Source organism: Pelodiscus sinensis, chromosome 4 (genome assembly GCF_052426305.1).
Source record: "Pelodiscus sinensis isolate ZL-2025 chromosome 4, ASM5242630v1, whole genome shotgun sequence".
NCBI lineage: Eukaryota > Metazoa > Chordata > Testudines > Trionychidae > Pelodiscus > Pelodiscus sinensis.
Window position 1 is genome coordinate 49,477,598 of NC_143055.1, and position 25,143 is coordinate 49,502,740.

Here is a 25,143-nt window from a genome sequence, read left to right on the forward strand (position 1 = left end):
TCCGGAGAAAAGCCTAATCTGCTGGGGGGGGGGGGCGTACTAGCTGCGCCCCCTCCCCCACCCCAGCAGACCAGGAAGACGCGGGCAGCGGACCGAGACGCACCGCGGTCCCGCCGCCTGGATCCTCCGCGGCTTTGCTCCCAGTCTCCCTGGTCTGCTGGAGACCAGGGAGACGGGGAGCAAAGCCTCTGAGGACGCCGGCAGCGGGACAGCCGCGGGGCGCCTGGGCTGCCCCGCTGCCCGAGCCCCCCCGTGGCTTTGCAAAGCCTCGTGGAAGCCAGATAAGCTCGCCCCATCCTCTCACACATCCCTTCCAACTGAGACCTCATACACCTTTCCCACTTGCACACCCTCCCTCTCAGGCTCCCCACTCCCAGTGCCCCCCACCCATAGCACACTCCTGCATCCTCCTTCCCAGACCCTGCACCCCATCCCCTCCTGCACCCATTTTGTCATCCTGGGTGGTTGGCTCATGATCCCTGAAAAGGTCTGTGTGGAGTGGGGTGAACTATGAGCTGAAAACTTGGACAATCACTGTCTCAGATGCTTTTAGCTACCCATAATACAGAATGTTTGTACAAACAGATGCTGTTACTGACAATATCCTATTTTAAAGACCCAGAAAACATGCTACATTTCTCTGTTTTTGACGAGTTTAATAGGCCAAATGCCTTTCACACATTTAGTTATATTCAACAACTGGTGTTTATAACAATCTGAGATTTTAAAGTGAGAGTTCATTCTGAGTTTCAAAGTTTTGTAATTTTGTTTTTTTCCTTTAGGAAAATAATCACATGATTGGTATCACCATAGGGGCGGAGGAATGGGAGTAGGGGTAGGAGGCAGGCCGGGCCCACTTTAGACTGGAGCTGCTTCGTCTGGCCAGTCGTAGCAGCCCCTGCTTGTGGTGGCCCCATGAGGCTGGAGCAGTCCCCTACTCTGGGGCAGGCAAAGAGCTGCTCCAGCCCCTTCCAGTTAACCAAAACCAGTAAGCCTCACTATTAAGAGTGAGGCTTACTGACCATTTATATCCCTAGGGAATGCATGTGTGTGTTTTGGGTTTCTTTGGAAGTATCATGTTTTGTTCTTATCTGTGTTTAGAGTGTCAGAAAGCAGATCCTACTCAACTAATTTTAGTAATTTTTCTGCTGATTTAGCATCCTAGATTATTTACAATTTGTTGTTGATGTGCAGGTTTAAAACAATTTTTAATTTTTTGCAAATAATTTACAGTGGAGTAACTAATCAGTTGAGGAAAATCTCTCTCACTCAAAATGGGTAGACTTATTTTTTTCTGACAGTCTAGTAACAATTACATTTTCCCATTATTAGTCATCGTGAGGGGCCGACTCTCTGCTACGGTGCCACCAGCCGGCTGTCCTGGGAATTAGCTCTTCTTGTCTTGGTGGATGCCTTTCTCTAGGTGGTGTTGCCCCATGTTTCTCCTTGTGTCACAGCGTCCTCTTGCAGACACTGTCCTCTGACAGTGCCCGCACCACTGTCTGAGCCCCCCTTCTGGGGGAGGTTGTTGTTCTCTCTGCTCACATCCCAAGATCCTCTTTCTCAGAGCACCCTGATCTCCTCATTAGTAGTTAAAGCCTAGGAGCTTGTCTGGACAGCACTCCCCTAGCCCTGCCTAGCCTCCCCAGCACTGCTCTAGCGCCAGGGAGCCTCCTGCTTTCCTAACAGTCAAGCCCTCACTGCACTCTCTCCCGAGCAGCTGTCCGTTCCCCCTTATATAGCTCCCAGCTGTGCCCTCATTAGCTAGAACTGCCTCAGCTGGGGCTTTGCTCCTAGCCCCTGCTCTAGGCTGGGGGTTTGCCCTTAAGGGCCAGTGCAGGGCAAGTGCCCTGTCACAGTCATCATGGTAGAGAAGAAGTGTATGGATTTTTGTGCCGGAGTTGGTAAACTTTCAGGACTGTTTTGTGATCCTCACTGTTTATTCTTAATAAATCCTGCTAAAAAGATTTAACTTGTTTGCACAATGTAAAGTGTGTGTTCATATCATTATTCTAGGCACAAATAGTGTGAAGCAAGAAGCAAACAAGACTGATGATGCAGCAAAAGCAACCATCCCTAGATCTAACTGGCTTTTGTCAGGAGTGGCTTTTGGCAGTATGATGTTCCTCACATTTTGGATTTTTGGAGAGGTCTCACTTGTTTCTAGGTGGGCTGTGAGTGGACATCCACACCCTGGGCCAGATCCCAATCCATATGGGTGAGAAGCATTTTTTTTCTTTTTCAGTAAAGTAGTAGCTAAAGTGCAATGACACTCACGTAGGGGAAGGGTTATTCTCACACACAACTCATTTCAGGATTGCAGCCTAAGGCTATGTCTACACTGGCGGGTTGTTGCGCCAGAAGTATGCAAATGAGGCTGTGTGGAATATCGCCAAGCCTCATTTGCATACCTAATGAGCCGCCATTTTGCGGAAGAGGCTCTTGTGCTAGAAGGAGCTGTCTACACTGCCCCTTTTTGCGCAAGAAAAACCCTCTTGTGCAATGCCGCTACGCTGATTATTTTCAGGAATAATGGCATTGCATAAGAGGGTTTTTCTTGTGCAAAAAGGGGCAGTGTAAACCGCTCCTTCTAGCGCAAGAGCCTCTTCTGCAAAAATGGTGGCTCATTAGGAATGCAAATGAGGCTCGGCGATATTCCACGCTTAGCCTCATTTGCATAATTCTGGCACAACAACCCGCCAGTGTAGACATAGCCTAAGTGTATAAACCAGACGCAGTGATCAGAGAAGGAACAAAGTCCTTCTCAGTGCTATTTTTCTTAGATATAAAGTGCCTCACTGAGACCCTTTCTAATCGGGGGTGAATCCCAAAGTGTGTGTCACTAGCACAGTTAGGCACTGATTCTTGGCTGGATCATCTGGGTTCTGTTGGAATATGATTAGGGAGGAGATTTTATATTTCAGCTATATGTCTGATTTATTACACCAAAATGTTTTAAAAAGTAAACATACTTCAATGACTTTATAATGCAAAAGACTTTGGTATAAATTACAGTGAATCAACCCAATTCTGCTCTCTTTGATTTAAATGGGAACAGGATCAGGCACAATAAAACTAGACCCAATAATCCAATGTATATGCTAACATGGAATTGGATCACTTAACAAATATAGATGCCATGAAGTAAATATTCTCTGCTACTGAAAGGCCAGATTCTATCATGTTTACACAAGTGTCAGGGGGAGTTTTAGTTGAGTGGGGACTGAGCAATGGACCCGGAGTATGTTGCTCCTCAGAATTCCAAATGTAGTAGTGGCCTTATTGCCCCTGATAGATTAGCTTAGTATGCAAAAGTGCCACGCAAGAGGGTTACAGTACTACATAGGATAGTCAATGCATTTGTAGAAACTATGAAAATATTTCTTTAGCCTGGATTTCTCCCCTTCCATCCTTCTTGTCTCTTTTTGTACCTAATCTTGCAGTGATATGTTAATGCTGCTGCTGAACCTACTTCACATGCATTTCTGTGTGATTAAAACCCCCCTGCAATATTGTAAACAGAACACTTTCGGCTTCACTGCAGGATGAAATGGGAAAGTGATCTCTCTGCAGGATAAAGATAAATGTGCTGAAATTAAGGTTCTGTACTGGTGAAAGGGTCATAAAATATTATTGGTAACTTTTTTCTGTACAAATGTCTGTTTAGCCTGCAGGTCTTTCAGTGTCATGTATTACAAGATGACGGTGATGTGTATTTTTTTTAACAGAGGTGCAGTCCTGTTGGGAATGGCCCATGGAGTGATGCTTTCCTTTTTGTCTTTGTCTTTTACCACCAGTTTTGGCTGGTGTCTTATAGGTAAGAACTAACCTGGTGTGGACATACTGCATTACTTTATTTCTAATACCTCACCTAACTCCCTCACTTTTTGTTTGTGCCCTCATGCCTAAAAAAGGATTTTCTTTTTCTCCATTTCCTGAATAGATACTAAAGAAAAGAGTTTTTTTTAACAAATGGTATCTGTTATCTATGTGCTGGCCATCTGGTCCTACCATTCCTCCAGTACCAAAAATAGCACCTTTATTGTACCATACAGGCAGTCACCGAGTTACGCGGATCCGACTTACGTCGTATCCGCTGTTACGAATGGGGCTTTTCTCACCCCGGAGGATGCGAGCGGCAGGACACCCTGATGCGCCGCGGTCCCGCCACCCGTGTCCTCTGGGGCGAGAAAAGCTGCTCCGCATCTCCCTGGTCTGCTCCGCATCAACCCCCCCAGCAGACCAGGGAGACGCGGAGCAAAGCTGCGGAGCACGCAGGCAGCGGAACAGCCCAGACGCGCCGCGGCTGTCCCGCTGCCGGCGTCCTCCAAGGCTTTGCTCCCCGTCTCCCTGGTCTCTGTTTAATCAGAAATTCACTTTGGGGCAAATCCTCTATTGCTGCAGAGATTATGTCTGATGGCCTGTCTACACTGGGACAAATTTAGGGAAAACCTCCTCTTTCAGAAGAGCCCTTCTTCCTCGTGAAATGAGGAAGACAGGGCTTTCGAAAGAATGTGTGTGCTCTTCCACAAAAAAATGTCGGAAGAACAGATAGGTCCCCTGGACATGGCAGAAAATTCCGTAGTCTAGACATAGCCTGATTCTGCCAGCATACAGTGAACCACTGAATGTTGGGAAGGCGCTAATGGGTGTTAGGGAGGAGTTGTTCGATCTAGGCCAGGGATAGACAATAAGTGGCCAACAGGCTGGACTGGCGGTCTGCTAGACACTTTATTTACCTGTGCGTCTAATATTTAATTTGCCTTCAGTTTTTAAACCTGACGGGTGCTATAGGGTAACATTTTCTAGCTGTTTTCCAAAACCACAGGAGCTAGAAATTTACTTTTACTTTCAATGGAAGCTGAGATTCTTTCATAATCACTAATTCCAGGAACTGGGGCTTACAATAAAATATCAAATGTCATGAGAGTCAAAATAAAATCTTGAGGTGTCAATGCTGCAAACAGAAGTGATCCTAATAAATTCTAGTGTGTTGATATTAGCATAGTAAAACAAACATTTTCTGATTGCATGTTTGGTATCATTTTGTTTGTATTGTACCTCCATCACTTGTTCTAGTCAAATATCAATTGGCTCTTGAATTCTATCATGAACTTGCACTGCTAAAAATGTCAGTAATCCAGATTATCAAAGAAAAAAGTTACAAATGTTACTAATATTCGTTATCACAAAATAATAGTAGTTTGGGTGGGAAAACTAATCTTTGCCACAAAAATAGTTTTAAAATAATATTTACTTTTCTAAGCATATTCTGTGATATCGATATTGTGTTTGGGATCAAATGCCACTGCAAAAGGTGAGAGTGTAGTAAGGTAAGTACACTGGAGGTTGTGAAAGGTTAACAGATTCCTGGCTGTCACATGGCTACTCAAATGGTGCATAAAAGCAAGGTGAAGTTGTGTGGAGGAATAGATCGCCCCCCCGTTGGCTAGAAAAGGTGAACCTCAGCCAATGGGAGCTCCAAGGTTCCGTTTCTACGGACACTTACGGTGTGTCTAGACCACAGGATTTTTTCAAAAAAAAGTGGCCTTCTTTAAAAAAAAAAAAAAAACTCCCCTGCATCTAGACTGCCGCCCTGTTCTTTCGAAAGTAAATTGAAAGAATGAGGCAGTTTTTTCGATTGCGGAAAACCTTATTTTACGAGGAATAACACCTTTTTTCGAAAGTGCTCTTTTGAAAAAAGGTGTTATTGAATGCAAACTGTGCTTTTTCGAAAAAGAGCATCCAGACTGCCTGGGTGCTCTTTGGAAAAAGGGGCTCGCTTTTTCAAAAGTACTGGCTGCAGTCTAGACGCTGTCTTTCGAAAGAGGCTTGTAGTCCAGACGTACCCTTAGATAAACAAAGCATCTTGCAGCGCACCAGCAGCTTACCCGGGCGAGCCCGTGACCCAATTTTGAAAACCCCCTGTTCTAGAGCCTCTTACCCAGCTGAGTCTTTAAGAAAATGAGCTCAGAAAGTCCTTTCATTGAGTATAAGGAAAAGCCGTCCCTAGTAACTCTACATTGGGTGCCCATTCTCACTTCAGCCACACTTACATTTTCTATTAAGTACTGTGTATTTCTGGCTGCCTTTTTTCCTAAGCCTTTCAGAAAATCTACATTTTTCATAGAAAGTGTGAACATCAGGAGAAAAGTAAAGTGTAAACTGATTTTGTGTCCTTTCACAGGCATGGCATCTGCAGCTGGTCTCCTTTACTTAAAAACCTGGGGCGCAGCTATAGCAGGCAACATTCTCGCTGTCTTTACCATGTGTATGTGGCCTCGACTGATGGGACGTTTTGTTAGCTGTCTGCATCCTGGAAAAGCCATGAGTACAGCTATGTTTGTCTGGGTCCTAGAGATATTCTTCTGTGTGTGGTGCACAGCATATAAATTTGTACCAGGAGGAATTTATGCTAGAGAGTGCTCTCACCTTCTTTTGGGTAAGTTTGTGATCTGGAACGAAGACAGCTAAGAAAATATACTTTTTTTTTTTTTTTTTTTTTTAGACACAAGCAGTCATTTAAAGCAGTAAGTGTAGTTCTGTGGTCCTTCCCCATGTACATCTCCCACTGACTTGAATGTGGTGCGAGTTATCTCTGTGGAAGGACAGCCAAATAAGAAAAATAATTTTAAAAAATCCAAATCTACTAGCTTCTGTTCTGTATAAAATTAGTATAAAATATGGGCATAAAATAAAATACTATTTAACATGGGCAAAATGTAAAATGGAGTGGAAACTGTCAATATTTAATGGAAAAGTGAGATCTGGAAATATTGTAAAGGAGACCTAAAGGGGACAGCTGCCAGTAAATCAGACTTGAGTTTGCAGTGTGACATGGCAGTAAAAAAGCCCAGTATAAAGCAGACCTGCATTCATAGGAAAGGGGTCTGATAAAGCAGAGAGGTAAGTCTGTCCTAATGGCTCTTGTGAAGATTTCATCAGGCCAACCTTATTTTTGCTGTAACCAGCACAGATCCTGGCATCTTTATTTCAGAAAGATACAGACATCATAGGTGTGGGAAGTAGGGTGATGGTGGAGTGCTGCAGCACTTCCAGATTTTGGGTGTTCCAGCCCTGTCCCCCTACCACTTGGGTTCCCAGCTGCCATGTCCTCTGGTGACTGGGGGCTCTGCTGTCAGTCCTGGATCCCACTTGGCTGCTGGCTCAGGATCCCACTTGGCTGCCAGCCCCAAGCTTGGTTTTTTTGTTTTTTGTTTTTTGTTTTTTGCTAACCCAGGTTGGTGACAGGTATGGGCAGGGGTAAGAAGTTCAGTACCTCCACTTCAAAAACTGTTCTAGAGCTTCTGCAGTACATTGGAGAAGAACAACAAACTGTTAGGGCCTATGGAAGGACTAGCATAAGAAGGACATTTTGAAAGTTAAATCTGTATCTTTTTACAAAGAGACGTATGTGAAGTTGAGAAGGGGAAAACAATCTTTATGGGTTTGTCTATGCTGGGGAAGTGAATGCTATGAATGAGTAAACATTTCTAAAGCATTATTTAGCACTTATGGTAGACAAAGCCATGTTTAAAAATGCTAGCAGGTTACCTATGGCTAACCATGCCCAGGTAAATTGTATTCATAGGTGGCTGATTGTATTATATTTTGACTGGGGAGTGGTGAATGTATTCCTTATACACTTTATTTGATTTGTGATTGTCCAGACAATTTTAGGGTTAAGACATGCCTTTGCTATAACTCTCTATCTTTTTAAATTCTCAGGCTCAAAGTGTGCTGTTTCAAATATTGCAGGAATAAATTATCAGCTTTTTATTTACATTTTTTGTAGCTTTCTTTGCTCCTGGAATATGTTGGATAATTCACAATTTACTTAAATTTTATTTAAAAAAAATATGTGAAGAATGTGCTTATCTGAGAAGTGTCAGATACTTTCAGAAATAATCCATCTTTAAGATGTTCCCTTGGATATACACATCTGAGATTCAGAGGGTGTGGCCACTGGGTAATAATAGAGAGTGGACCCAGCATTCAGTTGGCAACATCAAATGTAATATAGAGGAGCTCCAGTGCCTTCACCTGGAGATATCAAAACTATGAGTTGGATCTGTGGCAGTCAGTGAACCTTTTTGGCAATTTACATTAGGTGAGGATCTGGCCCTCTGATACTTAACATACATAACTAGGGAGGTTATGTTCTCTGGGTATTTAGCATTACTCTGTTGCTTATGTAACCCCCTTTTTCCTCCCTGGGTTACTTGGGAGCAAGTCACACTCACAGGTGTGCCGGGGTGCCTGATGGTCTTGACATAAAAAGGAGATGCTGAGTACCCCTGTGATGATGTTGTTTAGTTGGGGAAAACCCTATCCACCTCCTTGCTGCTGTCCCTTGCTCATAAAGAACATATAATAGCGGTGCCTCTGCCTGGCTGGCCCTGTAACACACTTACTGGTGTGCCTTGAGAACCTCCAGGGATAAACTTATTCCAACAATAAACTGGATCTAACTCCAGAACAACAATTACAAATCATAAATAATATAGATCTAATAGATTGCATTAGCATGAACAACCTTTACTTAACTTAAAGAAACAGGATTTAACAAATTAACAGTGAATAACGTCAATTAACAAAGTACACAGAAGTAAAAGGAACGTAACTAGCTGCCATTTGCACTGCCAATATTTATCCCACCCCAGACTTAGAGTTCCAGACTCTTGCTTGCGTAGGTGTGCTTGAAGAACATCAGCTGTAATGGAGAGTCTCTGTAGGTAGGGTTTATGTGGGTCCAAGCTATGCACTAGGTCTGGTTCACTAGGTTGGCCTCTCTGCCTCTCTTTGAACCCAGAGTTAGTCTGTATCTCTGAGGTCTGTCCCAGGCAGCATTTCCCCAAAGATGCCCAGTTACTCAGTCTCCTTCTATGTGCTGGATGCAGAGTAGCTTCTAGACACAAGTACAGCCAAAGGGCCTCCCCTCTAGGGCCATCAGAAGCAGCCTGCTAGATCCCAGTTCCAAAGGCTCGCTGTCCCAGTCTGTAACTGCCACATAACAGCTCCTGAACTGGACCAAACTCCTCCACAGCAGCCTAGCTCCCTCCCCTTTCTGCTCCAAAAACAGAGGGATGAGTCCACGCGCTGCTGAGTCTTCCTCCACACAGGTGGAGAGACTCAGATCTCCCACACAAGAGTTACTTCCTTCCTGTTTTTCCCAAGGGCTCATGGGAATTGTAGTCTGTGAGGCTGGGTTGCGGCACATAGGGTCTTCCCAGAAAATAAGCAGAGGCACCTTTAGTAAGGGGACTACACTTACAAACTGTTTTCTTCTTCTATCAAGAGACTATTTATTACTGTATTTCCCATATAACAACATGACTTTTGGCAAACACTTTGTTTCTTCTGGTTTCTTTCAGGTGTCAATGCTATTTCCTGCTCTCTTCTGCTGTCCAATATCCTACCTTTTTCTCATTGTCACTTGGGCAGGGAACTACCATGTAGGAAAACAATGAAAGTAAGATTATTATGTTTATTATTGTGGTTCTTCAAATGGATTTAAACTGACCAAAGGCCCAATCCGAAGCCTACTGAATTCACTTGAGTCTTTCCATTGATTTTAATGGACTTGGGTCAGTCACCAATTGAGAGTGTGATAGTGTGCCCTCTCATTCATTGAGCATAGAACTAGCACTAGTATTTGCAAACTTTCATAACACTAGCAATGTTCAAAAATAGTAGGGAAGTTGTTGGACTCTTTTACTTATAGCAATAACTCCACTGTTTAACAGACATGAAGTATAACTTCTTGAGCTAGATAGCTATAGCACAAACATATTAGGCAGTGGTCACCAACCAGTAGATCGGGATCTTCCGGTAGATCTTGGAGCCTCTGACAGGTAATCCTGACAAGACTGGCCAGGAAGCTATCAAGCGCTAGCACTTCAGTTGCCCCTCCACCCACTGTCATGCTTTCCCTGCTCTCTGCCTTGAAGCTGCCCCCCTGGAGCCTCCTGCTTGCTGCGTAGGGTGTGGGAGGGAAAGGAGGGAAGGGCACTAATGTCAGGGTGTCCCTCGTCCCCCCCCTCCTCCTGTACCCCATCTCCACACAGAGAGAAGGGGATGGAAGGAGCTTGGCAATGCAAATCTCTGTCATTCTCACACACTGTGTCTCTGTCATTCTCACAAATACACACTGCCCTTCACTCTCATCTCCTGACCCAACACATACATGGGTGGTTGTTTCTACTTCTTTTATTGCCTGCAAAGTGTGTTATTTTTGACTGGTCTGCGCATTTCATAATTTTAATTTCTCTCTTTTTAGTTTTAAATTGTTTAGTTTTAAATAATCTTATTTTGAGCGGTTTACAATGTATGGCAAATTAAATTTTGATAAGCAGTGAAAGTGCTTACTCACTGTTGGTTAATGCATACAATATGTATCTACAGATATTTAAATCAAATGCCAAATTCTGACCAAAGTGTTATATGGTTAATGTGTATCATAATATTGATAAGAAGAGTCATCCCAGCCAATATAACTTGTGTGTATGTATTGCATTACTATAGTTTGCAAATATAGATAAATATCATACCATATGTTGCAGTGGGAGAAAAAACTTTGAGTGTCTATAAATTTTGCATATTTAAATTCTCAGCCGTAAGGTTGTGTTATCACAGTCTCATTGCATTTAATAAGTAAAAGATGCATAAAAATATGTTATGTTTGTTACAGGGGTTGTCATGTTGTTTGTTGGATTAGAAGTACTTGTTGGCTCCAGGAAGGACCTTAATAGTATATTTCAAGTCAAAAGTAGCCATAAGCCACTATTCAAACAAAGTGAAAAATGTGTCAAACTGAGTAAGTATAATTTTGCTTCCTTTCATCAATTAAGTAAATCTAAATACAATTGCTTTGGGAATATAATTTCAGTAAGAGAAAAGTAAAGCAGTGCAGGATTTTCCCTAGTCAGTTCTTAAAGATATTTGTTCTGGTTCTTTTAGGGCAGATCTTCAACTGGTGTGGTTTCAGAGCAATGATGATTCACATTAGCTGAGGATCTGGTCTACTGTTCACAGTATTTTCTTACCTATTTGCAGGAAAAGTAGTCTTGGCTCTCAGAGGAGTATCAACAGAGCATGTGTGTCCTTACCTCCATGATAATGACAATTTAAAACTGGTCAGAAAACAAACAAAACAAGACCTATAAAACTGTTCTTGTTGATCTAACACTGTTTATTTTTTAAATAGCTGAATATTGAAATTATAACTGCTGTTGGCACTTGAAATGTTGCTCAGGTTTCAAGATGTCTGAATTTAATATTGGTAAAGGGTGCTACTCTGATAGAATTTTAAAACAAACAAAAAACAGATCAACCCAAAGATTATCACATCTACTGCCTGTGTATCACATCTACTGCCAGTGTATCTTTCGACTAAAGATTCTAAATTTGAAAAATGGCCAACCAAAATAACTATTTTTCCTGTAAAGCGAATTACTGGTTGGCATACACATGTCCGAAGAGGCTTAGAAAAACATGAAAAACTACTACTTTGTAAATAGCATTAGTGACATTTTACAAGGCTTTAACAGTTGTATTAGTGAGAATGCTAATGAAAATGATGGGGTGTTATGTTCAGTTTTAGGCATGGATCACAGATCAAGGCAAGAATATGGTCCTAAATTATTAAAGGTGGTTTCTTTACAGCTTTTGTAAAGGAGCCAGTAACTAAATATTTGATACCAAGTGGGAAACAATATACCTATATAAAGCCCAAAATGTATGGAAGACGAAAAAAAAAAAAAGGCCTAAACATAAACTCTGGGCTGGGTGAGATACTTTCAGGGTCAGAATCTCTGGTCTATAAATTTGCCTGTGTTAGCTGCACACCTCAGCCACAGCACGAGGAAGAGAAGGGGATTTGTCAAGGGTGGTGGTAGAGCAGAGTTTCACTACACCTACTGGAGCTTACACAGTATTGCCAACTCCAAATGTTCAGAAAATTATGAGTCGGAACTCAGAAAAATAATTAAACTAGGGCTGTCAATTAGTGGGTGTTAACGCCTGCGATTAACGCAGGGCAGAATTAATGAGTTAACAAAATTAACTCACATTAATCTTAGAGGTTGGCAAACCAGCATGAGCTGCTCCAGAGACCCTCTCTGGTAAGGTGCAGTAATGCAAACCACCATCAGAGGGCGAACGGAAAAATGAAGCAGCCAGAGAGGAGGGAAAAAACCTGAAGATATGGTTCCAGCTCCAATGGAAAAGTAAACAAGAAAAGTAAAGACTCTGACACCTGTCCCTCTCCCCTCCCAGGTGACCATATAAAAATGGCCACTACGCTGTGCCAGCTCAGCTGATCGTCGGCACAGCGCGCGAGTCAAGATGCGGATTGGTCGACAAGGGAAGCCTTTGTCGACCGCTCCTGTAAACCTCATTTCACAAGGCATAAGGGAGCAGTCGACAAAGGCTTCCCTTGTCGACCGATCTGCGTCTTGACTCGCGTGCTGTGCCGACGATCAGCTGAGCTGGCACAGTGTGGTGGACATTTTTAATTTAATGAAGCCGGGGATATTTAAATCCCGGCTTCATTAACTATGTCGGCTAGCCTATTTTACATGCTTCTGTCAGCAGAGGCATGTAATCTAGATGTACTCTAGGAGGCCTGTGTTCAATTCCCTGCTTTGCTTTCCCTACATGTCCTAGAGCAAATCTTAGTCCCTTTGTGCCTCACTTCCTCATTTGTGAGATGATGGGTTGTGAATGTTATTGAAGATTGTGAAGTGCTCAGAAACTGAGATAGTGCAGCCATATTCATACTTAAATTATACTGAAACATAGTCAATGGGAGAAGTTTCAACACTCCCAAAACAAAGCCATTAGCCTTGTTTTAGCTTCAGAAGAGTAGAACTGTAAAATGTCTTGTCTACTCACTTCACCACACAGCTTTATCCAACCAAACTGAGATCATAACTTATTGCAATACTGACCTCTGGTTTTTGCTTCCCCAGCATTCCCAGAATTTATGGCTCTCTGGTCAGTTTGTTCTTTAAACATTTTGTGCTTTATAAGGCATGTAAATGTGTCATCTTTTTCTGGTCTTGTTTGTGGTAAAGTTTGCCCACAATTGCAGTAAAGTTGTTCTACAAGAGTTTGATATTAATATAAAATTTATTATGTGGCTATTTATCACTTTTTATTTAAGGATTTGATGAATGAATTGTCTAGAGTTAACTGAGTCTTTTGGTAGGTATAATGTGTCTCTGTGTATGTGAAATAATTGCAAAGTGATTTAATCACTGAGTTATAAAGTGCCACCTCGAGAGTCTTTATCTATCCACTGCTGTGATTTGGCAGACTGCAGAAGCAACAGAAAAGCCATGATTTGCATTCTATAAGGTTGTAGTGCTTCTTCAAGAATCTGCTAGCTTGTACATTTAGAAAAGTGCTTTTATGGTTTGGCAGGGACTGAATCTTTCTGAGGAGTTTTTAAAGTAAACTATATCTATTTGCTTCACAAGCTAATATTAATAAATTAATATTTTCATACTCCAAAAGGATGTCTGGTACAGAGCCAGGAAAAACAGAACATTTTTTGCCTTTATGAATTTCTGTAACAGGTTCCTCAATAGCGATAATTTTAGTTATGCAAAACCTTTGCTATACAAAGGAAAGTGAAATATAAAGCTTGCTCTTTCTGCTGTGTTTTGGAGGACAAGAATGCAAGGCAAATAAATTCTTCTTTAAGAATATCTGCATGTATACTGATGAGCAGATACTTTCTAAGTACACTTCCTTGGGATTGAGTTATTGTTGACATGTGGAGATTTAACTATAACCTGACAGTATCTGCCCTTCCTTGAATAATAATCTCAACTAAGAAAATATATCCTCTCCACGTTTAACTGAGACTATGAAATTAACTTTGAACACTTTCCATTTTTCTCTTTCACAATTAATTTCCTGTGTTTTCTGTTTCCAGTCTTGTGGCTGTTTGTTGGTGTGGGCTTGCTAGGATTAGGACTACGATACAAATCTTATGAGAAGAAATTAGGCCAAGGGGTGAGTTATATGATTTTTTTTTTTTTTTAGCAAAGCACACAGTGCAGTATCTGCAAATGATACCTTAGAAATATTCCCAGAAATACACAACAACCCATAAGTCACAAAGTATACAAATATGCATTGAATAGATGAAAATGATCTGATCTTACTTGGGACTGTAAAGTACTTCTGCAATACAAATAAAAATAATGGGTGGGGAAAAATTAAGATTAAAATTAAAAAGTCTCAAAGGGGTAGCTGTGTTAATCTTTAATGTTAAAAACAACAGGTAGTCCTGTGGCACCTTAGAGACTCACACACACACACACACACACACACACACACACACACACACACACGGCTCACTGAACCGTGGTGAGCCCCGCTCGCCAGCCGCGTTTTCCGGCGATCTGCACATGCGCAGATCGCCCAAACCCGGCTGTTCCGGGTTGCAATCTACTCGCCACAGGCGAGTAGATTGCATTATTTGTCGAGCCCTGTGTATGTATGTGTATGTATGTACGTGTATATATAGATATAGTATCATGAGCTTTTGTGGGCACCACCCACTTCTACTCATCTGAAGAAGTGGGTTTTGACCATGAAAGTTCATGATACTATATATATTTGTATGACTAAAATTAAGTTAGAATTGCCTCCAAAGCACTTGTCAGAGACTAATGAATAGTGACTGACACTGTTAGTATGGTGTAAAATCGAAAAGGGGAAAAGACAAGAGGAAAATAGGGAAAAAGGGAATGGTGCAGAGAAAATATTGGGCAAAAGAAAGACAAATTAGACAAAGCACAAGGAGGAAGTAAAAGGAAAGAACAAGTGAGAACACACTGGACTGCAAAATGTGGATTTACATTAGAATGTAAACCCAAGAGCTTTTATGCTGTAAAGATGTTTTGGGGGTATTTCCACAATTGGGAAAAGACATTCAAATTGCCTCTTCTTGAGAGAGTGACTTTTTGCTCTTTCCATCCTTGCTCCTGATGATGAATGTGGATAGTGGTTCTGACTTCCATTCTCTGATTGGGGAATGATAGTGATCTGTCAGTGCCTCAGTAAAACTTTTTTATTATAGAAGAAAATCTGTGAGAACACTTTTTAAAAAAATAGACAGATGCAGGTTTTCCTTCATCAGGGCAGAATTAACTCAAGATATAATGAGGGAAGTTCAAATGCTTCATTGATGTTGATGCAGATTGTTGCCCATATGTTCATGACCTAAAAACATGTGATAGTGAAGCAAGCAAGTGGTTTGGTACCCAGCAGTTTGGAGACTCTGAACTCAGTACCTGTAACTTGGCTGAGTCATAGTAAAATCTGTTCAAATTTTGTTGAGTTGGGCAGTGTTGAAGCATGTGTGACATTGCATCAAATTCATTTCCAACCTTCATACATTTCCCACGAGAAGGACCACATTTTTATTTCACTTTGGCCTGAATAAGTCATGTAGGGTTACTGTCCTCAATTAAAGAAGGAAATGCTTTGAATAGACTGTAGTGTTTTCCTACCTAGCAAGCATTTTGTTTAAAGCTAGCATTGGAATTAAGTTTTTTATTAGCTGGAATTAAATTCTTGATTTGAAAAAGCAATCACATGCTTCATATTTGAAATGCTGGATTACACATGACTTGTCACTAGTAGGGATGTAATAGTGTAGTTGAAATGGATAAGCAAAAGCTTATCGGTTAATGCTAAAGACTATGTGCATTTCCTCCCCCCACCAATAATTATTTTAGTAGACTGGCCAACAACCCAGCTCAGTCCTGGCTCACGCTGGGTCAGGGACTTACCTCTGCTGTGGCTCTGCATTTAAAGTGTATTAGGAGATAGACAGGCAGGTGGCCCTGCTGAGTTCCAGCTTGCGCTGGGTCTAGGAGCTCAGCCCCCTACTCTGGACAGTAGCTGCTGACACCCCGTGCTGCTGCCTCTGTATCAGAGGCAGCTGCATGGGGAGACTGGCAGCTGGTCTGCAAGGGAAGTTGGTTTTTAAACTGGCTCCCCTTGTGGACCAGCTCCCGCCTGGCACCCTATGCTGCTGCCTTTGACACAGCGGCAGCAGTGAAAAGTGGCAGGGGTCTCCTTGGGAATGGAGCCAGAGTGTACTGGCTGCCAGCCCTACCCCCAAAGATTATAGAATAGTAGAATAGCTGATATGAATTCATGAGGTGAATTGACTATTCAATTAACCGATATTTAACGTCCCTAATCACTAGGCTGATATTGCAATGCTCCATTGCTAGTATGCATAGCAATGTAAGATAACGATAGTGAAAAACTAAGCTGAAGCTGGTACAGTGATAGGTCTGTTGTGAAGCCATGAAGGAGAACCAGACTTTGAAAATACCATGGAACTCTTACCCCACAAATTAATTTATACATGACAACAAATAGGTCACCATAGGGCTGCTATGTGTCTCCCCAGCCTGGAGAGGACTAATGCTACACTTGAAATCTATTCAGCACACAGAAGCTCAGAGTTACTCCCCTAACCAAAGCAGTTTGCAGGGCTATAGGCCATTTCCCTTGTATCTCTTCCCACCCACCTGCTCTACACACTGCCATGGGAGCAGCTTGCTTCCTGCAACTGTCCCTTAAGCTCTTTATGAGAATCACTTCGACCCTTCCTAGCTGGGTCTGATAACTGAGCAGTATTTGCTGGGGCCTCAAGTCCCCTGACCCTTAATGGGGTAAATCACCTTGTTACTATGTCACCCTAAATTTATTTCTGATAAATAATTTCTGATAAATAATTCGAAGTTAGAAGCGCCCCTTGTCTATTTATTAAAAAGATTTGATTCCCTCCCCCCCTCCAAAAAAGGAGGTGGGTGGGATCTGAGCTTCCTTTCTGGTCAAAGAACTGAGTGTTGCTGTGACAGCTTCAGGGGAGAGAGATTGTTTTATGCTAACATATTTCAGTATGCAGTTTACTTACAATGTTAGTATTGCTTTGAGTATTCAGTAGCATCAGTTTGAAATTAGAGCTGTTTTCATCTGGCACAAATTACATTACATGTTTTTGTTTCATGATTGGATGAATGTCATAAAACCAAGTTTCTAGGGTAAACAGTTACAGTTAGAAATTTGCTTTCTGTGATTAGGCTGAATCAAAACTAGTTTTTTTGACAATTACTCCTACTGTTTTTCATTAGAATTGTCACAAATGGCAAATATAAAAAGGGTGTGAATAAAGGTAATGCAAATGCACTAAAATATGAATGAATGTCTGTTAACTTTTTTTGTGCTATTTATCCAGTTTTACAATACATTATGGGCAGGAGAGAGTAATCTTTTCACCTTCTTACTCATTTGTCTCCTTTATTTGTGTTGGGTACATTTTAAATGTGAGGACTTCCTGATTTTCTCTCTTCATGGAAATTAGGTGATATTAATAATACCTTCACACCTCTGTGGACTACTAACCTATGTTAGGAGAATGTACTAATTACAATGTGTAATCTTAGATCTGTTTTATGGCACCTGGGATCAGATTAAAATATAATAGAATGTACTGGTTTTTTATTTTTGTTCTCTTTTTTTACAGCCTTCAAAGAGAGACTTCTCTGCTGCAATCTGGCCTTTCAGGTTTGGATATGACAATGAGGGGTGGCCAAACCTGGAAGGTTCAGCAATTCTACTTAATCAAACAGGTACCTTTTTGAGTGTCAACGTTATTTTTTCTCTTTTTTCAGGTACAGGCAGTCCCCGGGTTATGTACAAGATAGGGACTGTAGGTTTGTTCTTAAGTTGAATCTGTATGTAAGTCGGAACTGGCGTCCAGATTCAGCCGCTGCTGAAACTGACCAGCAGCGGCTGAATCAGGACGCCTGGGACAGAGCAGCTGGGGTGCTGCCGGGTTGGTCCAATAGCGCCCAGAGCGGCGCTGCGGGACCAACCGGCAGCGCCCCAGCTGCTCTGCCACAGGCGTCCGGAGAAAAGCCTAGTCTGCTGGGGGGGGGGGGGGTGTACTAGCTGCGCCCCCCCCCCCCATCCCAGCAGACCAGGAAGGCGCGGTCCCGCCGCCTGGGTCCTCCGCGGCTTTGCTCCCAGTCTCCCTGGTCTGCTGAGAGAGCCTCTGAGGACGCCAGCAGCGGGACAGCCGCGGGGCGTCTGGGCTGTCCCGCTGCCGGCTTCCCCCGAGGCTTTGCAAAGCCGCGGGGGGGGGCTCGGGCAGCAAGGCAGCCCAGGTGCGCCTGGGCTGCTCTGCTGCTGGCTTCCCCGAGGCTTTGCAAAGCCGCGGAGGGGCTCGGGCAGCCCAGGCACGCCTGGGCTGCCCCGCTGCCCAAGCCCCTCCGCGGCTTTGCTCCGCGTCTTCCTGGTCTGCAAACCAGGGAGATGCGGAGAAAGCCCCGGAGTACACGGGCGGCAGGACTGCAAGGTCCCGCAGTCCGTGTCCTCCGGGGCAAGCCCCGTTCGTAACTGCGGATCCGACATAAGTCGGATCCGCGTAAGTCGGGGACTGCCTGTATATCCTGTGATGGGTTAGATCACAGAAGTCCATTTGGGGTTGTCTCTCCCAGACAGAGCACAGAGTTGAAGTTACTGCCCCTCTGCAGAGCAATACAGATGCTGAACCAGTTCAGATCTGGAAGGGCTCAACTATAAGGGCTCAGCACCCAGGAAACATACCCCCCAGACAAATCCGTCTTATCCTGTGTAAAAGTTTTACATAGAGTAAGCTCATAAGGTCAGCCCCATTTATCAATGAACGAGAGATATGCACAGTGGTTGTAGTTATCTACACTGGGCTTCCTAATAAACAAAAGTGTTTTTATTAAGTATAAAGAGTAGGATTTAAATGGTTGCAAGTGAAAACAGACAGATCAAATTTAGTTACTAAACTAAAAATTTTAAAAAAGCCAGCTAATTCTAATCCACTAAGAAACTTGTTACAGTACATGCAAATTCTTAGCCTAAACAGTTGTTCTACATACAGCTTTCACATGTTAAGTAGCCTCCTAGGTTGGGCCTGATCACTCTGTTCATTTTAGATGTTTCCAGTAGGCATCTGAGGTGGTAAATGACAGGGTCTCCTGGTGTCCGGCAACTGCCCCTATTGTTTGGTTCCCCCCTCATATATCCCTTTTTCTCCAAAGTGGGAATGCTTTGTGCTCAGTTAAAAATTTTCTCCCCTTCAGTTTCTTCCCTCCCCTTAATTTTTTATCTCGAAAGTATGAGATCAAAAATGGGTTTCAGCATTAGGTAGCCTGGGCCACATGTCTTTCTAGAGCCAACCACAGTTTGCGATTAGAGGACAAACAAGACTATTTATAAGTTGTTGGTTTGAGTACCTGGTCATTAAGATCCAAAAGTATCTCTAATGGTCCCCATTTAGAATTAAGGCCAGATTTGCACTTCATATTTCTAACTTCACATACAAGAATGATACATGCACAAAAGTAGGATATACAGATTCAGCAGATTGTACATTTAAAATTGATGTGTTACATGATGCATTTTGCATAAAGAATCTTTGAATTATGCATACTCATATGCCAATTTCCATAAAGTATGGGGGAGTGTGACATGTCCTACAGGGTGAAATCATAGGAGCTACAAAGAAGAGAACTTAGTAGTCAGTAATTGAACCCATCCGCCTGTTAGCACAGGACTGTTCCTCATAGCTTAAGGATGAAATAGTTTCATTTAAACTTTGGGTTCATAGCTGTTCCATTATGATTGTCAGTGATACAGTTACCTTGAATCAAGATGATTTGTAAGAGAGAGTAATATTCCCTTTGGTTTTAAATGGAATTTCCAGCTGGAGAGACGTTAATAATACTGTAAAATCGCGAGTATAAAGTGCGCCCTAACTTTTCTATGTCAAAATAATGGAAAAAACTGAACACCTATCTATAATGCGCACCCCAAATTTGCTGTATTTCCTGCCCTTTTGTATTGCTGGTCGATTGCACATGAGCGCACAAGTATATAATGTGTGGTGTTTTAATGCTCTCTTTGTGACACCATGAGTTGTCAGTGATCTTATACTACAGCTGAAAAACTTAAGGTACTTAGGTATGCTGAGGCTCATGGCAACAGAGCTGCCAGCTGCAAATTTGATGGCATAGCAGAGTCTAACATTCGGCTTTGGAGACAGCAGAAAGAGCACCTGTAAGCGTTGCCTTGGACGAAGATGGCTGAGTGAGGTAAAAGCGCTGTATATCCTGAGCTGGAGGCCAAGCTGCTTGAGGGGATTGCTGAGCATAGACAGCAAGGCGGTGGTATTAGCATTGTGGAGGTTCGAATGAAGGCTTTGACTTTTGCGAAAATTTGCACTAACACAGCTGGGTTTAAAGCTTTGCACGGCTGGGGCAATTGGTTCATGCATCGGCATAGCCTATCGGTCCGACGCTGAGCGACAATTGCGCAGAAGCTACCCATGGACTCTGAGACCAAGTTACTACAGTTCCAAAAGTTTATCATAAAACTATGCAAGGAGCACAGGTACAACCTTTCATTAATCTGTAACACAGATCAGACACCTTTAAATTGTGATAATCCTTACGATAGAACGCTTTAAGTGAAAGGTGCTAAGACCGTCTCAATTGCTACCACAGGGCATGAAAAGTCAAGGTTCACCATAATGCTTGCTTGCATGGCTGACGGAATGAAGCTGCCTCCTTATATTGTCTTCAAATGCAAGACAATGCCAAAGAATGTTATATTCCCAAACACTGTTCACGTGCGTGTTCACTCTAAAGGCTGGATTGACAGAGCTTTAATGCTTAATTGGCTACAGATGGTTTGGGCGAAGTGGCTGGGTGGACTTATCAGAAAGTGGTCTGTGATAGTTTTGGATGCATTTCGTTGTCATCATATGCCATCCATCAAAAAAAAGGCTTCAGCAGTACAAAACAGACTTGGCAATTATTTCTGGTAGAATGACCAAAATGTTGCAGCTGCTTGACGTGACAGTTAATAAGTCAATGAAAGATGCACTACACAGGAAATGGAACACCTGGTTGTTGGAAGGTGAACATACATTTACTGCAGGTGGACGTATGTGAACTTCGATGCTGCAAGACGTGACCTAGTGAAGAGTGGATGTCTGGCTTCAACTTGATCCTGCCATCGTAAGGAAGGGGTTTCAGAAATGCAGCATCTCTAATGCTATGGATGGCAGCAAGGATGATGCCCTGTGGATGGATCCAAGCGACGATGAATCAGCCGAGGGCAAATTATGTGAAGATTACAATGTCTTATATTACCTGGATGAAGATGTCGAGGACTATACCCCGGAAGATATTGCTCATCTGTTCGAGGATGATGCTAACAACAGTAAATTCGAGGGCTTCAAAGATGAGTAGAAGATCATAGAATACTAGGAATGGAAGGGACCTCGAGAGGTCATCGAATCCAGTCCCCTGCCCTCATGGCAGGACCAAATACTGTCTAGACCATCCCTGATAGACATTTATCTAACCTACTCTTAAATATCTCCAGAGATGGAGATTCCACAACCTCCCTGGGCAATTTATTCCAGTGTTTGACTACTCTGACAGTTAGGAACTTTTTCCTAATGTCCAACCTAAACCTCCCTTGCTGCAGTTTAAGCCCAATGCTTCTTGTTCTATCCCCAGAGGCCAAGATGAACAAGTTTTCTCTCTCCTCCTTATGACACCCTTTTAGATATCTGAGGGGGGATGTGATAGCAGTTATCAATCTTTTCTTTACTAAACTAAACAAACCTAATTCCTTCAGCCTTCCCTCATAGGTCATGTACTCTAGACCTTTAATCATTCTCGTTGCTCTTCTCTGTACCCTCTCCAATTTCTCCACATCTTTCTTGAAATGTGGTGCCCAGAACTGAACACAATACTCCAATTGAAGCCTAACCAGCGCAGAGTAGAGCGGAAGAATGACTTCTCATGTCTTGCTTACAACACACCTGTTAATGCATCCCAGAATCATGTTTGTTTTCTTTGCAACAGCATCACACTGCTGACTCATATTCAACTTGTGGTCCACTATAACCCCTTGATCTCTTTCTGCTGTACTCCTTCCCAGAAAGTCGCTTCCCATTCTGTATGTATGAAACTGATTGTTCCTTCCTAAGTGGAGCAGTTTGCATTTGTCTTTATTCAATTTCATCCTATTTACCTCAGACCGTTTCTCCAATTTGTCCAGGTCATTTTGAATAATGACCCTATTCTCCAGATTAGTCGCAACCCCTCCCAGCTTGGTATCATCTGCAAACTTAATAAGCGTTCTTTCTATACCAATATCTAAAGTGTTGATGAAGATATTGAACAGAGCCGATCCCAAAACAGACCCCGTGGTACCCCACTTTTTATGCCTTTCCAGCAGGATTGTGAACCATTAATAACTACTCTCTGGCTGTGTCTAGACTGGCAAGTTTTTCTGCAAAATCATCTGCTTTTGCGGAAAAACTTGCCAGCTGTCTACACTGGCCGCTTGAATTTCCGCAAAAGCACTGACTTCCTACTGTAAGAAATCAGTGCTTTTTGCGGAAATACCATGCTGCTCCCGTTCGGGCAAAAGTCCCTTTTGCGCAAAACTTTTGCGCAAAAGGGCCAGTGTAGACAGCTGAGATTTGTTTTCTACAAAAAAGGCCCGATCGCGAAAATGGCAATCGGGGCTTTTTTGCGGAAAAGCGCGTCTAGATTGGCCATGGACGCTTTTCCGCAAAAAGGGCTTTTGCGGAAAAGCGTCCGTGCCAATCTAGACGCTCTGTTCCGAAAATGCTTTTAACGGAAAACTTTTCCGTTAAAAGCATTTGCGGAAAATCATGCCAGTCTAGATGTAGCCTCTGAGTACGGTTTTCCAGCCAGTTATGCACCCACCTTATAGTAGCCCCATCTAAGTTGTATTTACTAGTTTATTGATAAGAATATCATGCAAGACCATATCAAATGCCTTACTAAAGTCTAGGTATACCACATCCACCGCTTCTCCCTTATCCACAAGACTCGTTATCCTATCAAAGAAAGCTATCAGATTGGTTTGACGTGATTTGTTCTTTACAAATCCATGCTGGCTGTTCCCTATCACCTTGCCACTTTCCAAGTGTTTACAGTCAATTAAACATGTCAATTAACGTGTTTGAGCTGCGGTGTTTATTTCCTTACTTGTACTTACTTTTTTGAAAGTGTATAGGATTGCTTGTCTACGCTAATAAAATTCAACTTAACCTCCGGTGTCCAGCAATTAACTGACGTGGAACTGCCAAATTAAAACTTAAAAAAAAAACCTCCTATAGATAATGCGCACCCCAAATTTGATGCTAAAAAAATTCTGGAAAAAAGGGCACATTATACTCATGATTTTACGGTAATCAATCTCAGTCACTCCTCTCTATTACAACAAAAGAAATCTATCTAAATGCATTTCTGTAAGCAAAATATTAAAGGTGAAGTGCTGTTGTAGGACAAAGGAGAGTTAGTAGGTGACAGGTTTGTTGTAGTGAGCCATGAATCTAGTATCTTTACTGAATCAACAATTTTTTTAATTTGTAGCACATAGTTATGATTTTAAGCTCTGTAACAAGGGAGGGCTAAGACATTGGTTTTAACATATATAAACAAGGAAATTTGCCTTTCTAGTGTTATATATGTGTTTGTATTGTCCTTTCTGCTCTCATGAATGGAAGGGGCCACGGTCAGGTGGCACTGTAGTGCATGTGGGAGTGTTTGTAGCATTATTCCTAAAGACACGCCTCTGCAGGTGCACAAAGAGCATTAGGAAGGAGTGATGTTGGTGATGGGGTTAACATTTTGGCTTGTGTGTTCCCATTCTATTAAGGGAACCAATTGTTTCTCTTGGGAAGGGTAGCCCCTCCATGTCAATGAGCAGTTTACAAGCATTGATGCAACATGTCATGCTGAAGTGTAACATGGGAGCAATGAGAAGCACTGGACTACTGCACACAGATAGCTCTGACTCCTCAAGGGTCCTGATGGTTTTGTGTTCAGGGGGCTGACATCTCAGTCCATTCAGTTGGCAATCCTCACCGTCTTAAAAAAAACAAAACAATTCAGAGGCTCAAGACTTGAAAGTTGGGCCATTTTCTGTCCTCATAGTGGTTATTTTTGCTTCAAACAAAGAAGCCCATGTTTTTAACCTGAAATAACTATATAGGAAATATATTGAAAGTATTTATTTCTCATGAACATTAAACCCATCAACTGAAGTCTCCATGAACCAAAAGCACAAATGACAGGATCAGTAATTTACTTTATTTCCTTTGAGAGCCTCTTTTTGCTAGCAAAATACTTATTTCCAAAAGAAGCAATTCTGACAAACAGTAGTACAATGTTTCAAGACAAACCTTAGATTAAGAAATCTTCAGGAACCCTAAAAATGAAGAGTTCTGTATTTCATTCAAATATTCTGAGCCACTAAGTCATGCACTAATATTATTTTTATTGTATAAAATAAACTCTTAAAAGTGTTCATGAAATAAGGCTGCAATTCTATCTTGTGAGGGTGCAGGGGAGACTTCAGGTACTTTATTAACAAACACATGTGGAATGGGCTGAATTATTATTGGTGCAAGGGATCTGCTCCAAACTAAGGGTCCTACATTAGTAAGGGCTGGAAGCACTTTAGAAACAGCGTACACAACTAACTAATGGATGAGAGAAAACACCTTGCATCACTCTTTAATTACATCTCACTGGTGCTAGAGGGAGCTGATTCCATCCTGTGTGATCAGAAGAATAACTTTGTTTTTTATTGATACAGTTTTTCAAACTTTTGTATCCCAGGTGCAGATTTTATTACTATTCTGGAGAGTGATGCCTCCAAGCCATTCATGGGGAACATTGATCCAACAATGTGGTTAGGAGAAAAACTAGGTTTTTACACTGATTTTGGTCCAAGCACAAAGGATCACACATGGGGGTAAGTTATCTATGGAAACAGATGCAGTCGGTGGGAAAAGACACAGATTTTTAAAAATATGAATTAAAATGTTGCAAGATTTAATGATAAAAGTTCTTAGCAACTTAATGTACAATACAGCCCTCATTGTACCAAAGGTGGATGAGGAAAGCTCAGGGAAGCTGGACAGCAGACTTTAAGAACAGTCTCAGAGAGGTAGTCGTGTTAGGCTGTAACTTAAAAAAACTTAAAAACAAAGGGTGGTCCTGTAGTACCTAAGAA

The 25,143-nt window shown here is 42.2% G+C and overlaps 1 protein-coding gene across 2 annotated transcripts in view; it reads left to right on the forward strand.

Annotated features, from left to right (window-relative positions):
- Positions 1-25,143, forward strand: part of CWH43 (cell wall biogenesis 43 C-terminal homolog) — a 65,792-nt gene that overhangs the window by 19,339 nt on the left and 21,310 nt on the right. For both annotated transcript variants that reach the window (XM_075930447.2, XM_075930446.2), the window contains exons 5-11: positions 2,017-2,218; positions 3,729-3,817; positions 6,188-6,442; positions 10,691-10,816; positions 13,943-14,022; positions 17,561-17,666; positions 24,747-24,882. In XM_075930447.2, the coding sequence (XP_075786562.2) occupies positions 2,017-2,218; positions 3,729-3,817; positions 6,188-6,442; positions 10,691-10,816; positions 13,943-14,022; positions 17,561-17,666; positions 24,747-24,882 (994 nt within the window). The remainder of the gene's footprint in view (positions 1-2,016; positions 2,219-3,728; positions 3,818-6,187; positions 6,443-10,690; positions 10,817-13,942; positions 14,023-17,560; positions 17,667-24,746; positions 24,883-25,143) is intronic.